Source organism: Dasypus novemcinctus, chromosome 2, assembly GCF_030445035.2.
Source record: "Dasypus novemcinctus isolate mDasNov1 chromosome 2, mDasNov1.1.hap2, whole genome shotgun sequence".
In the NCBI taxonomy this organism is placed as follows: domain Eukaryota; kingdom Metazoa; phylum Chordata; class Mammalia; order Cingulata; family Dasypodidae; genus Dasypus; species Dasypus novemcinctus.
In genome coordinates this window covers 151511687-151523863 of record NC_080674.1, presented here as the reverse complement: position 1 = coordinate 151523863, position 12177 = coordinate 151511687, and the positions used below count along the sequence as shown (strand labels likewise).

Below are 12177 nucleotides of genomic sequence, written 5' to 3'. Positions count from 1 at the left end.
AAACAAGTGATTTACCAATCGTGGGACACAGCCAGCTACATGGTGAGACTGTCTCCATTCTGGCTCTGATTATTCCACACTGTGCTTAAGAACTTCTAGAAAAGAGAGTAAGTGACTTAAAAAGTCAAATATAGGACGAATAAAATAATTATTCTCAACAATAAAGACAGAAACATTAAATGAAATATGACTCTTCTCTGCTTTAACTGTTTAATATGCCTGGTGGCTCACCTCCAAGTTCATGAGTACTGATCTCTTCCTAAGCGGAAACCAAAGCTCCCCCGAGCTCATCAGAAATCAGCACTGTGGTTGTCATCGATAACTGCAGGAGCTCAGACTGTGACCTTTGATAATGGTCTATATATGCTTGTTTGGAGAAAGACTAAAAGATGCTTCAAGTCAAAGCTTGATCAGAAATTCAAGAAATAAATGTACCACTGAATGGAAAAGTCATTTAATTAAAAAATCGTACTGCCATTCATTTCATAGGGATTGTCACATAAACCAACCAACTATAAGAAAGCCAAGTTTCTGAGGCCACTCAACAACTTTATGGATATGCTGAGTGATGCAAAAGCCTGAACATGGTAAAACTGTTCTACTAATATTAGGGAAAGAGTTCTATTCTAGTCACAGATTACTTTTTAATTACAGAATTGGATTTTACAAACCAGTCAATATTCGATACTGAAGTTTAAAACAGTACATTATTTATGATTTTTAAAAGACATTAAGGTGCCATTTTATAAGAACATTATTGATATATCACACAGCACTTTACAATATACTCAAAGGAAGCCTAAATTATGAATTATACATGCAAATATTTTCTTCTTCAAAATATCCTTTAGAGTGCCTCTGAACACTAGCCTAGGATTATAGCTACTAAGCACTTACGAGTTTGATCTTTCTTTTAATATGACTTTTAATAAATTAATAAAGAATATAGTTGCAGATAGTAATCATTTGATAAATATAAACAAAGATTTTTAAATGGCACTTAATTTACATCTTTGATCATTTTGAGAGTCAGTCGACAGCCTCTCTTGCTTCTCTAATGCTCAACCTCCAAATCTGAAAGGCTGTAAAGGCTCAGCGACTGCCAGCTTATTTGGGTCTCTGTATGAGAGTCTGGATCTTTACATATGTAAATATGTGTTGTACACACACACACACACACAACACATACTAATATGTATACATGTTAGCATCATCAGATGAACCTCTTTTCACGGGTACAAGGTTTAACCTGGTATCTGGACACCCAAGGAAGCTGCTATCAGGCATCAACCAGGAGGACTTTGTAAAAACAGTAAGCAGAGTATCTCAGCCTCTCCAGGCCTGCTCCCAGTAATTCCAACATTTGATCATCAATTCTGATTCTCACACTAAAGAGAATTTTGATACACTAGTAATTGCTGTCTTTACATGGGCCTAGGACTGCACCATGGACGCGTTTGCTCTCAAAAGCCTTTCATCGCGAAGGCTGTTTTCATTTTATAACGTTCTCCAAAACTTCGTAAAAATATTAGTGATAGAGAACTTTTTTGTGATAGTTTTATTTTTCCTCCACTAAGAACTAGGTCTATCCTTCTAAAAAAAAAAAAACAAAACTAGAGTTTATTAATATGGTTCATCTTTGTCTTTCTCTCTTGCCCTAGCATTACTTTTTTATCTATTAGAGGACCAATTTCAGCAAAGGCTGGCTTGGAATAACTTCTGGATTCTCTATACAGCCTCTCCCTCTGCTTTGGGAAGCTTTTTTGACAGACAAATGGCATAGGCAGCAAAAGGCACAAAGCCAATTATTACTTGTTGGAGTCTTGTCTCAGTCACGCTGTAGGACTGTGCAAGGTTCAAGGCTCTGCTGCTGTTGTCATTTTGATGCTCCAATCACAGAGAAGTAGTTCAGCACCCAGCAGATCTGTGTGGCTGCTAAACAAATTTGAGTACGACGAGACAAATTTTGTAAGCACCAGCACAGGGTGTGTGAAAGGACACCCAGCTGACTTTAAAGGGATATAGGGCAGGGTTGTCCAGGTAACTGATCACTATCAAGTTTGCCAGAAATGACAGATAATTCCCTATATGAATTATTTAGGACATTCCTTTTAAAGTCTGGTAGCTAAGAGAATGACTGGTTTCTTCAATGCTAGCAACCTTCCTGGGTAACAAGGTCGAACATAAGACATTCAGTATGAGGATAAACTGTGGGTGACATGGTAGCAACTGTTGCACTCGGTAGTCCTGTGTCTTTAAAGCAGGGTGATTCAGTCTTGCTTTTAGAAGCAGAAGCCAGAGGATGACAGTCATGAATGGGTAACCAGGTTATTGTTAGTTTCTTTCTGTCATCCTGCCCCTTAATTGTGGAGGCTTTCAAGAGCTCCTGTGGCCAAGACAGAGCTTTAAAAGTAATTGGGATTGTGTTTCCACAGATCATAAGCTCATTGGTAGAAGGACTTCCCATTCAACTACAGGAATGGTCCACAGCCCTCTAGAGTCCTAGGCAAATGCCTGATATGACCTTAATATTTGCATGGCACATTCCTGCTGTGCCAGTTTACCAATACTTGTTTGCTCATTTTTCTCTCTTTCTCTTTATCTCCCTGTCCAAAAAGCACTCAGCAAAAGGAGAGGAACTGAAATTGTGTTGCAAGAAGCAGTTTGGTCTGGCATATGAAAACACATATTGGTAGTAGAAATACTAAAATACTAAGCTCAAAATTGGCTCCAATTTGCAGGAGACCAAGAAAGGCTGCATTATACAGGGTCCATTCCCATAGATAAATGTTTAAAGTCAGGAGAGAATATCATTAATCTTGAGCATGTCAGGAATTTACTTGTCTGGAGGGAAGGATTTGAAACTAGTTACCTTCTCAAGGCATGGCATTCTTTAGCTATGGTATTCTGGGAGTACCTGAGGGAGAAGTGAGAGACTGATCTTAGTACCCTCAAAAGATTCAGGTTATGCTTAACTGGTCCCACGGCCTTACAAAGGACACTTGAGGCTCCTGGTGAAGCTCAGGGATCCTGGTCAATAGCCTTCTACTCTGCTATCCAGTTCATTTCTCTAATCTTTCTTGAAGTTCCTTATTCAAGCAGAGAGCATTAGGGGTTGGAGTATGGGTGGTGGAGAGATTACAATCTATTTTCAGTCTTTAAGTTCCTTCCGGCTTGTTGGCTCATATTTTGAACACTTTCTCCAGTTCTGTAGCTAAAGGGGAGGAGGGAAGCCTGGCAGGGGAAAGGGAAATGGAGAAGCCATCTGTCCTGGGCCCTGCATGGCCACAGGGAAGCTGGGAAGGGGACTACCTAAAAAAAACCCACTGGCAGAAATTCCATTTCCCTGTGGTTTCACAGCAGGGCCAACTGAGGAGTAATGTGCTCCTCAGAGCTCCAGCTAAGCCAAGTGTCTACAGGTATGCTTCAGCATGGAGGCTCCCCAAGCCAGGCTTTGGGCTCTCTGCTCCTCCACATTAGTTCCTGTTACGGTTCTGATGGGACAGGTGACAATTTAAAATACCAAATGTGCCGAAAGTATTCTCTTGGCATCTTCCTATTTGGAAAGCCCAACGGAATATGAGTGGGCTTGCCCCTTCAGCTCCCATTTCCCAAGAAGTTCCAAGTCCATGAGAAGCAGCTTATCCTATTAATCTATTCCCTTTCTTTTTGGGGTTTCAGTAATAGTTTTCTTGAGTCTCACCTTGTTCTTGTCCCTTCTTAATTCTTGTTCCCTGATTCAATGCTATGCTAGTGCCTAGCTTGTTCCTGGGTAAGTTTCTAAGAGCTGTGTAACCCTTGAGCTGACAAAAAGAACACTGATCTAAGTGGTTAGCTTCCACTAACTTTAAAGTCATCTATAAAGCTAAAACTTCACTATCTTCATCCCTATTTGGAGTCTTTCTTTCATTTTGGTGTTACAGAGAATCTGGAGATGAAAGGGAAGATCATAAAAATATTTAGGGAAAGGGGAAGGAGCAGCACCTCAAGAACCAAAGATCCTAAGAAGCCAATTTTTCACAGAACTTAGACACATACTAAATTTGCAAACTAGCTTGACCTCATTTATAAAACCTTAGAAGATGTGGGGAAAAGATGTAAGGAGCACAGCAAATGTCCTATCTCCTCCTGTCCTGATATCCTGGGATACCAAGAATTCACCTGAGAATAAAAACTATCTAATCCCTGGCCCTCCCTATGTAAGGCCTGAGCTTCAGCTTTCTACCAAGTGGGAGTTCTTTGAAAAATTCTTTGCCTGAAGATGCTGTTTCCACCTCATTACAAATCCAAAGCCCAAGAAATGGTCTGAACAACATCTGGATATAAAAGACTGAACATCAATTTGTCATGCCAACAGAGAGCATGTATGGATGTCCTCTTCTGCAAGGCCAGAAGGCCCTGACTGTCTTTAATTTTGCCTCTTCTCTCTCCCTCTTAGACACAATTGTTAGGAATTGAAGCTTAAATGTGTGGAGCAACTAACTTAAAGAATATCAAATATAAAACTTTACCATATAGTATTTCAAATCACTCTATTTACAAGTTTATCTGCCCCCCCCACCAAAAAAAGTAAAAGATACAGTAATTCAACACAATTCAAGTTTTTCTTTTCTTATTTAAAATTAAGCTCCTGAAAGAATTCCAGAAACAGGAAACACTCTCTGGAGCAAAGCTGTCATCCCAAGGGGCGACTGGAGAGCTTGTCAGTCCATGTTTGCAGTTTGTTCAGAGGTGTTCTTGCAAGGAGATGCAAGAGATTCAAGGGAGATCCTGGTGACTCTGCTCTTTGGAGGTCAAGTGAACTTGAAATGTCCAGGACGTACTTCCCACCCGAGACAGTCTTTGACAAATGTCCACAAGAACCAGCCTCTTTCTGTCCAAGAAATTCCCTATCCCACTGTCAATCCCCCAGTCTTTTGGGGAACTTCTGAATCACATTGGCCTATGATAAACTCTTGTGCCTCTATAGTCTGAGAAACAGTTTCCTTTTTCTGAGTGGCAGTGAACAAATATGTCATCTTAAACTATAGGCCAAAAGGTTAGCCTGGGACTCATCTCAGAAGACCATGAGTGCACCGGAGCCCAGAGCACGGCAAGGAAGTGGGTAAGGGATGGGCTAAACGCAGGCCAGGTCAGGGGCAGGAAGGGATGAATGGGAGGCCAAGAGCAAACCAGTGAGACACAGGGAGGGTGGCATCCATTGGGAGGTAGCATCTTGCCCTGTAGAAGCAAATACCAGTTGCATGGAGGAACACAAGTATTAAGCCTGTATGTAATTTAATCTCAAGAGGTTACTAGAGTTTGCTCCAAATATATCCTGATGCTGCTGAAATTCATCAGAAAGGGGACAGGTTCCAGCTGCTACTCTGTCTGTCCCAAGTAGATCACTCTGATTTCTTGCTTTTCTGCTTCAAGTTGTTGGAAAACCATTCAAAAGGCTACCAAAAGGGGGTGGGGGGTGGGGGTGGGGGTGGGTGGGTGGAGCAGTCATGTAAAGAGAGTATGTTATTTTTTGGTTTGGTTTTAGAGTAGGTTGGGTTGCCATGGTTACGAGGTGATGGCAGCCCTCAGTGGCAGAGAAATTCTTTGCTTAGGAGGGGCGACTGTGGGGTGTGTGTGTTCCCTCACAAGAGAGGACTGGACTGAATTCTGCTGCTGATGGGCCAAAGGCTGCTTCAGAGATGGTGAGAGATTGGATCTTATGTAAACAGTGCTGTAACCCTTCTTCATCCTGCATGCAAACAAACAGGCCCAGCTGCCTGGAGCAATATGGGCCTCAACTGTTTAGAGGTGGAGTAGAGTGTCTACTGTAAACAAAAGCAACAGAGCCAACCTGAATCTCAGAGTCATTTTCTTCACCCATAGCTATGTGCTCTCGGGGAATACTAATATCTTACTTCCTCTTTCAGGTGCTTGGGGTTAGGATGACTGGTGAAACAAAACGAGTGCTCCCTATTTAGAGTGCTCATGAAAAAAAACAGCTTTGCAAGCCTTCCACTTGGTTATCAAAATCCAAAGGCCTCCTCTGTCGATTTACTTCTGATTCTTGCAGTACTGCCACGCATCAGCTGAGATGATCAAGGGGATGGTTACACCAGAGTTCACAGAAACATTCATGTCGACAAGTGTCAACAGAGTCTGTCCCCTGCATTTCTCACTTGCAAAGAGAAATGGTCTACAACACTGGAATCGGCTGTTGTCATGGATACCATGTAAAGCTCAGCAGTTCTGCTGGGGCCCACAGTTAGAGGAACTCCACGTAGTTCTCGGGGATGAGGCCAGTCTTTCCGTTCAGAGTCCCCTCCAACCAGCCAGGCTCCTGAGATGGATGAACTGTACAGGAAGAGAAAGAGGGCGAGAGAAGAGATGACATTACAGATAGGGAAGGAGCTGGGTGTGTGTTGTGTGTGGGCATATGTGTAGGTGTGAAGGAAGTTTGGAGGGCAAGTGCAATCACTCACTCAGTTACATAATTTTAGGACTTGTCTAAACCAGAGGTTTTTTTAACCTTTTGAAGGCTATTCTGAACTTTCTCCACAACACAAAGGGAAACAGACACAAACATTCAAAGTTTTGCATACAGTTTTATGAGTTTCATGGACTTCCTGAAGTCCCTTGTTTAAACTATGAAAAAACTATAGATATTTACTCTTTAGGTTTATTTCTCCAACAGTTGTGGTACTCCAACCTTGTATATAACCATCCATCCATCCAACCATCCACTCATCCATCCACCCACCCATGAATTACTGAGTACTGACTAAGTTCCAAGTGCAGTAGTCGTGAAGATCAGCTAGGAGCTTGTCTTTAAAGATACCTCACTCCTAATCATGCATTTTACTTTCCTTAAAATTTTTACCCTCTGCTTCTTATTTCCTTGCACATTCCCTTTGGGTTTCTTTTTTCCCCCATCTTACATCCTTTGACTAGCTTTCTCTCTGTTCTTCTCACAACATTTCTTAAACTTTTCCTGTTCTGTTCTGCAGAAATTTTTTTCTCCCACATACAAGTTTGAAAGCTGTCCTCTGCCTTCCTTTGTTGCAACTATCAATTTCTGCCCCTTTGAATTTTCAAAGAATATATGCCCATCTCTGTGACATCACAACCCTGTGATAGTATGAAGATTATATAAAATCCATTTGAGTCTGCAAGTAGTCTGGTAGGAAGAGAGAAATTCTGAGTCCCAAAGATGAGGGATGTTCATGCTTCTGAACTGGGGGTATACAAATCATTCCTTGGTGGAGCCACACCATTTATTCTTAATGTATTAGGAAAACGCCAATTTTCTGAGATTGTTTGGAAAGAATGACTTTTCCCCTATTCCTTTCCTGTGCTAATTAAGTGATTTCCTGAGCTTGTTTTAGAAAAAGCATTTCCACCCCTAACAGTACAATACAGTTCTAGTTTCAGTTTGTAGGGAAAGAAGCAAGAACAGAAACAAAGAAAGCAAATGGGAAGGACAGGTAGTCGAGTTTACAGAAGATCAATGTCAAACTGATCTAGATCTTGAATGCATATTTAGGAAAAGGCAAGGTCAAACATCTATCAGCCTGCCTCCAAAACACTTGCATAATATTCCATCACTAAGCTTGAGGAACTATTGATAAGTAGCAATGATATTTGGATTCATGACAACCCACACCAAGGAAGAATCTGGGGAAGAAGTGCCATGAAAGAAAAAACTACAATTTAAAAGCAACCTGAGGGGGGTGGGGGCTATTTGGGGACCTCATATTTTTTGAGTGTAACATTAAAAAACAAATTAAAACACCAAAAATAAATAAATAAAAGCAACTTGACTTCTCTAGTTACCAATGCTCTCCAGTGACCCATCATCCTAAAATTCTAGCAACAAAATCCTCCTGCTTTCTGCCCATCCATTCTGGTCCAAACTACCAAGAACGCTTACTTCAGTTTCTGCACTTGTAAAGTGGCAATAATAAAACTCTCTGAACTCTCCCCTTCAGTGGATTCCTGTGAGCTACCATGGGTAAAGCACTCCTTCTGGAGAGAGTTCAGTTTGGGTTAGTCAGTAGGGAATGCTGTGTCTCTTGATCCCTCAGCAAGACCTGTAATCTCCCTTCTCCAAAACCTGGATAAGGGCCTGATCTCAGCACCCACTTCAGCTTCAGGAAATCTCAAATATTCAGAACTGAAACCAAACAAACCAGATTCACCCCCCTCCCCAAATATAAGTGCTAGACAGAACCAAGCAAGCAAGCAAGCAAGCAACACCAAAACCAGACCTCTCTGCTTTTGGAGCAAAGCTCTGCATTGTTACTCTACCTGATGTATTAGGTCCATCTCCTTCAGATACATCTCCCTTTCTGGCCAGCTGTTCAAACACAGCTCAGGTACCGAAGGTCGTAATGTCTACAAATATTAAAAAATGGAACTTGCAGACTAAGGGAAGAATCAGAGGAGACAAGGGAGGCCATCTAAGCTGGAGGCCAAGAGGTAAACCACAGGGGACAATGGCGGACAATGAGATTTTCCAGTCAGACTGCTGATTCACTGGAGTTTTCAAATCAGGTCTTATTAAGGTGGGGTACCAGACCACGTGCATCAGAATCACCTGGATGCTTACTAAAACAGAAGATTCGTGGGTCCTATGGCAAATCAATTAGAGTAGAATCTCTGGGAATAATAGCTTGAACTCTTTTGTGCCAAAATGCCTCTTCAAAGAAGGTGGTAATAAGAATTAAAATAAAAATTTTCATTAACCAATGTCAGAGGAAGGCAACACCCAATTCCTCCCACTCTTTGTATTAGCAGTCTTCTGTTTCCTTTCTCAATACTTTAAGGCTTAGCTAAAGCCCTGCCTCCTTCATAAATATCACCATGGAACCCCTCTACCTAGCACCTCCCTTTTCTAGGTGCCTAAAATGCTCACAGTACATTCCACATATTCATGCATAACATTAATGCTGTTCAAATGTGTTAAGCTAACTAGTTTCCCTACCTAGTTTTTAAGTGCATTTTAGTTTGTATTATAGCACTCCCTGGCTCATTGACCTCCAATGACTCCCCTCTGCCTTGTGAATGATTATGATGGAAACCAGCACTTAGAGAATGCTATCTCTAAAGCTGCCATGTGCTCAGAACTGTAGATATATTGATTCATTTGATGCTCATGATTCTAGTTTATATTGTTATCCCTATTTCACAGATGAGAAAATTAAGCCATAGAGAGGTAAATTAATTTGTTCAGGATCATAATGGTAGAACCAGAATTTGAAGTCAGCTTCTCTGACTTCAGGGCCCAAGCCCTTTTTCACCATATTAAGCTTTTCTTTAACCAGGGCATGTAATCCTTGAGGACAATACAATAAAACATATACTGAGCATATACTAAGTGCTTCATCTACATTACCTCTGTGGTGGCGTGGAACTATGTATCCCAAAAAACATGTTCTTAAACTTAATCCATTCCTGTGGGTGTGAACCCTTATAAATAGGACGAGGAGATAAGGTTACTGCAGTTGAGGTGTGGCCCAACTGAATCAGGGTAAGTCTTAATCCTATTACTGGAAGTCTTATAGAGAAGGCCAAAGCTGGCAGCCAGAAACTGGGAGTCAATGGAACCCACAAGGGAAGAGAGAAGCCAGGAGAGGCTGCCCATGTGCACTGCCATGTGACAGAAAACCGAAGGACCGAGGATCGCTGGCAGCCAGCCTCAGAACACCGCAGTCTTCTGAGAGAAAGCATCACCTTGATGACACCTTAATTTTGGACTTCTCCTAGCCTCAAAACCATGAGTCAATAAATTCCCATTGTTTACATTAACCCATTGTATGGTATTTATTTTAGTAGCCAGGAAACTAAAACAACCACCTTTCATCTTCAGAACGACTATGAAGTTGGTATTGCCATTATCCTCATTTTACTGATGAGAAACTGAGGCTCAGGGAGGGTAAGTATCTTGTCCCAAATTACACAGCTGGTAGATGACAAAGGGATGTCTGAGCCCAGGACATCTGACCCCAGAGCCTGTAGTCTTAGCCACTACTGCTTTTGCCTAGCCCAGTGCTCTGAACACTGAAGATATTCAGTAAGTGATTGTTGGGTTGACTTGCACTGATGTTGAACATTTTGAATTGTACCAATGCCCAACGTGCTATTCAGCAGCTGCCTGGATGGCTCTCCAGCCCAGCAAGCATATAATAATATGCTACTGCTGACACGGGTGTACTTCCTGCCAATCACTTTCTCTCAGCTATGCCCATGTACCTGCCATGAACACCTGCATACACAACTGAAGTGATCTCCCCTCCTTCGCTACCTACAGTCAAGAAAGAAGTGTGTGACTAAGCTCTGTAATGGCTCATTGCCCCAAAGGAAGAAGTGCTCACTGAAGAGAAACAGACCCTGTGGAGTCAAAATACATTTATTCAATTAACTAGCTGTGTAGTTAAAGTGAATTTATTCATTCCATGAATATTTATTCAGCACTGAACCTTTTTGAGACACATGCGCTAGATCCTTACATATTGTACAGAATGAGCAGACAAGAGTCTGCTCTCTGAACCATCTATCAATTAATATACATATAATTTTAGGTAGTGATGGGGAAGGAGGGAGACTGGGACAGGGATGGAGGCCGGTAGGAAGGAGATAATTGAGTGAAAACCTAAACAATCCAAAGGGACTAGACAACCAATGGGTAAAGTAAGTGCAAAGGTCTAAGATGGAGAAAAGCTTATCGTGATTTTAGAACAGTGATCTGCAAGTGTTTCTTAAAGGGCCAGGGAGCAAATGAGTGTGTCTACTCGACTCTGCTGTTTTGCATCATAAATAACATAATGAAAAGGCATGGGTGGCTGTGCTCCCATAAAACTTCTTTACGAAAACCAGGGATGGGGTGGATTTGGCCCACCGGTTATAGTTTGCTAACCCATATTTGAGAACATAAAGAAGACCCGTGTGGTTGCAGAGTATCAAGTGAGGGCAAGAGGGGCAGGGGCTGGACTGCGGATACCTCACAAGTAATTCTAAGAGCAGTGGGAGACCACTGGAGTATTTTAAGGAGTGGAAATAGCATGATGTGATTTACATTTTTCAAATATTAGTCTGGCTGTGGTGTAGAGAATGGGTTTGGGGGCAAGAGTGGATGCAAGGCCAGTTAGGCGGCTGGTAGAGAGGTCCAGGTGAGAGATGAATGATGGCTGGATTTGAGTGTGGCACTGAAGATGTCTGGGGAGGCTAAAAGACTCCTGCCCATGGAACTATCCCATAAACCCACTGCCCAGGCAGCTTGGTGGCTCCTGCCAAGGCTGTTTTCTTTTGGCAGCGGAAACCTGGGGGCAGCCCTTCCTTATCCTTTTGCTGTACCCTGTACCACTGAAGTGAATGGATCCAGCTCATCTCCAGTCCTGATAAAAGCATCCCAAGAACCCAATTTTAGTGAATGCTACATGAATTTTCCAGGTATCAAAAATCATACTGCTTCAAGATGACTAATGTTCCTGGGAACAGGAGTTATTTCTCTTTCCAGTTACTGTTTGAAGTGCTCTTGGTGAAGTGGACAGTTTCCTAGTAGATTGGCAAGGGCTGGCACTAGAGTTATTTCTGAGTATTGTACATCCATTCTCCACTGCACAAAGTATAAAAGTTGACTGAGCTGCTACTCCAGATTCATAGCACAGGGCCCTTGGACTCCACACCCTTAGAGAAGAATCATTATGAAACAAAGACTTGCCTGTCAATGTGCCCCTCCCTCTTCCTCCTCGTTATTTATTCTTCCTGATCCCAAAGAACATGTACACACACACGTACACAGAGTCTGAATCTATCATTAGGAAATGTTCTTCTGTTCTGACTGATCTGTTGATTCCGCATGATCAACAGATCACCCAACTTAAATAGCCCTTACCTAATACCTTCAACAGCAAACTAACGAGATAGAACAAGGAAAAAGAGCTCCCTGCCTAACATGTTAATGATTTTTTCTTTAATGACTGATTTCTCCTTTAGATGTGAAGAGAGGGGGAAAAATAGGGTATATATATATATAACATTTTCCTCAAAAAATAGTTCATAATAAAATATTATCAGTCAAACCAATCTACAAAGTGAATGAATATTTAGTAAGATCCATCTTCAACTGCAGCTCAGCCAACACTGAGAGGTGTTTTCTCTGGGGTTTTATTTGGCCTTTTGCTCTTTAGGGAATATGGA

At 41.8% G+C, this 12177-nt stretch overlaps 1 protein-coding gene across 13 annotated transcripts in view; it reads right to left on the bottom strand.

The window, feature by feature from the left end:
- Positions 1-438: 438 nt before the first annotated feature.
- Positions 439-12177, bottom strand: part of ARHGAP26 (Rho GTPase activating protein 26) — a 1052546-nt gene continuing 1040807 nt past the window's right edge. For all 13 annotated transcript variants that reach the window (XM_071210383.1, XM_071210390.1, XM_071210397.1 and 10 more), the window contains one exon: positions 439-6333. In XM_071210383.1, the coding sequence (XP_071066484.1) occupies positions 6245-6333 (89 nt within the window). In that variant the 3' untranslated portion in view covers positions 439-6244. The remainder of the gene's footprint in view (positions 6334-12177) is intronic.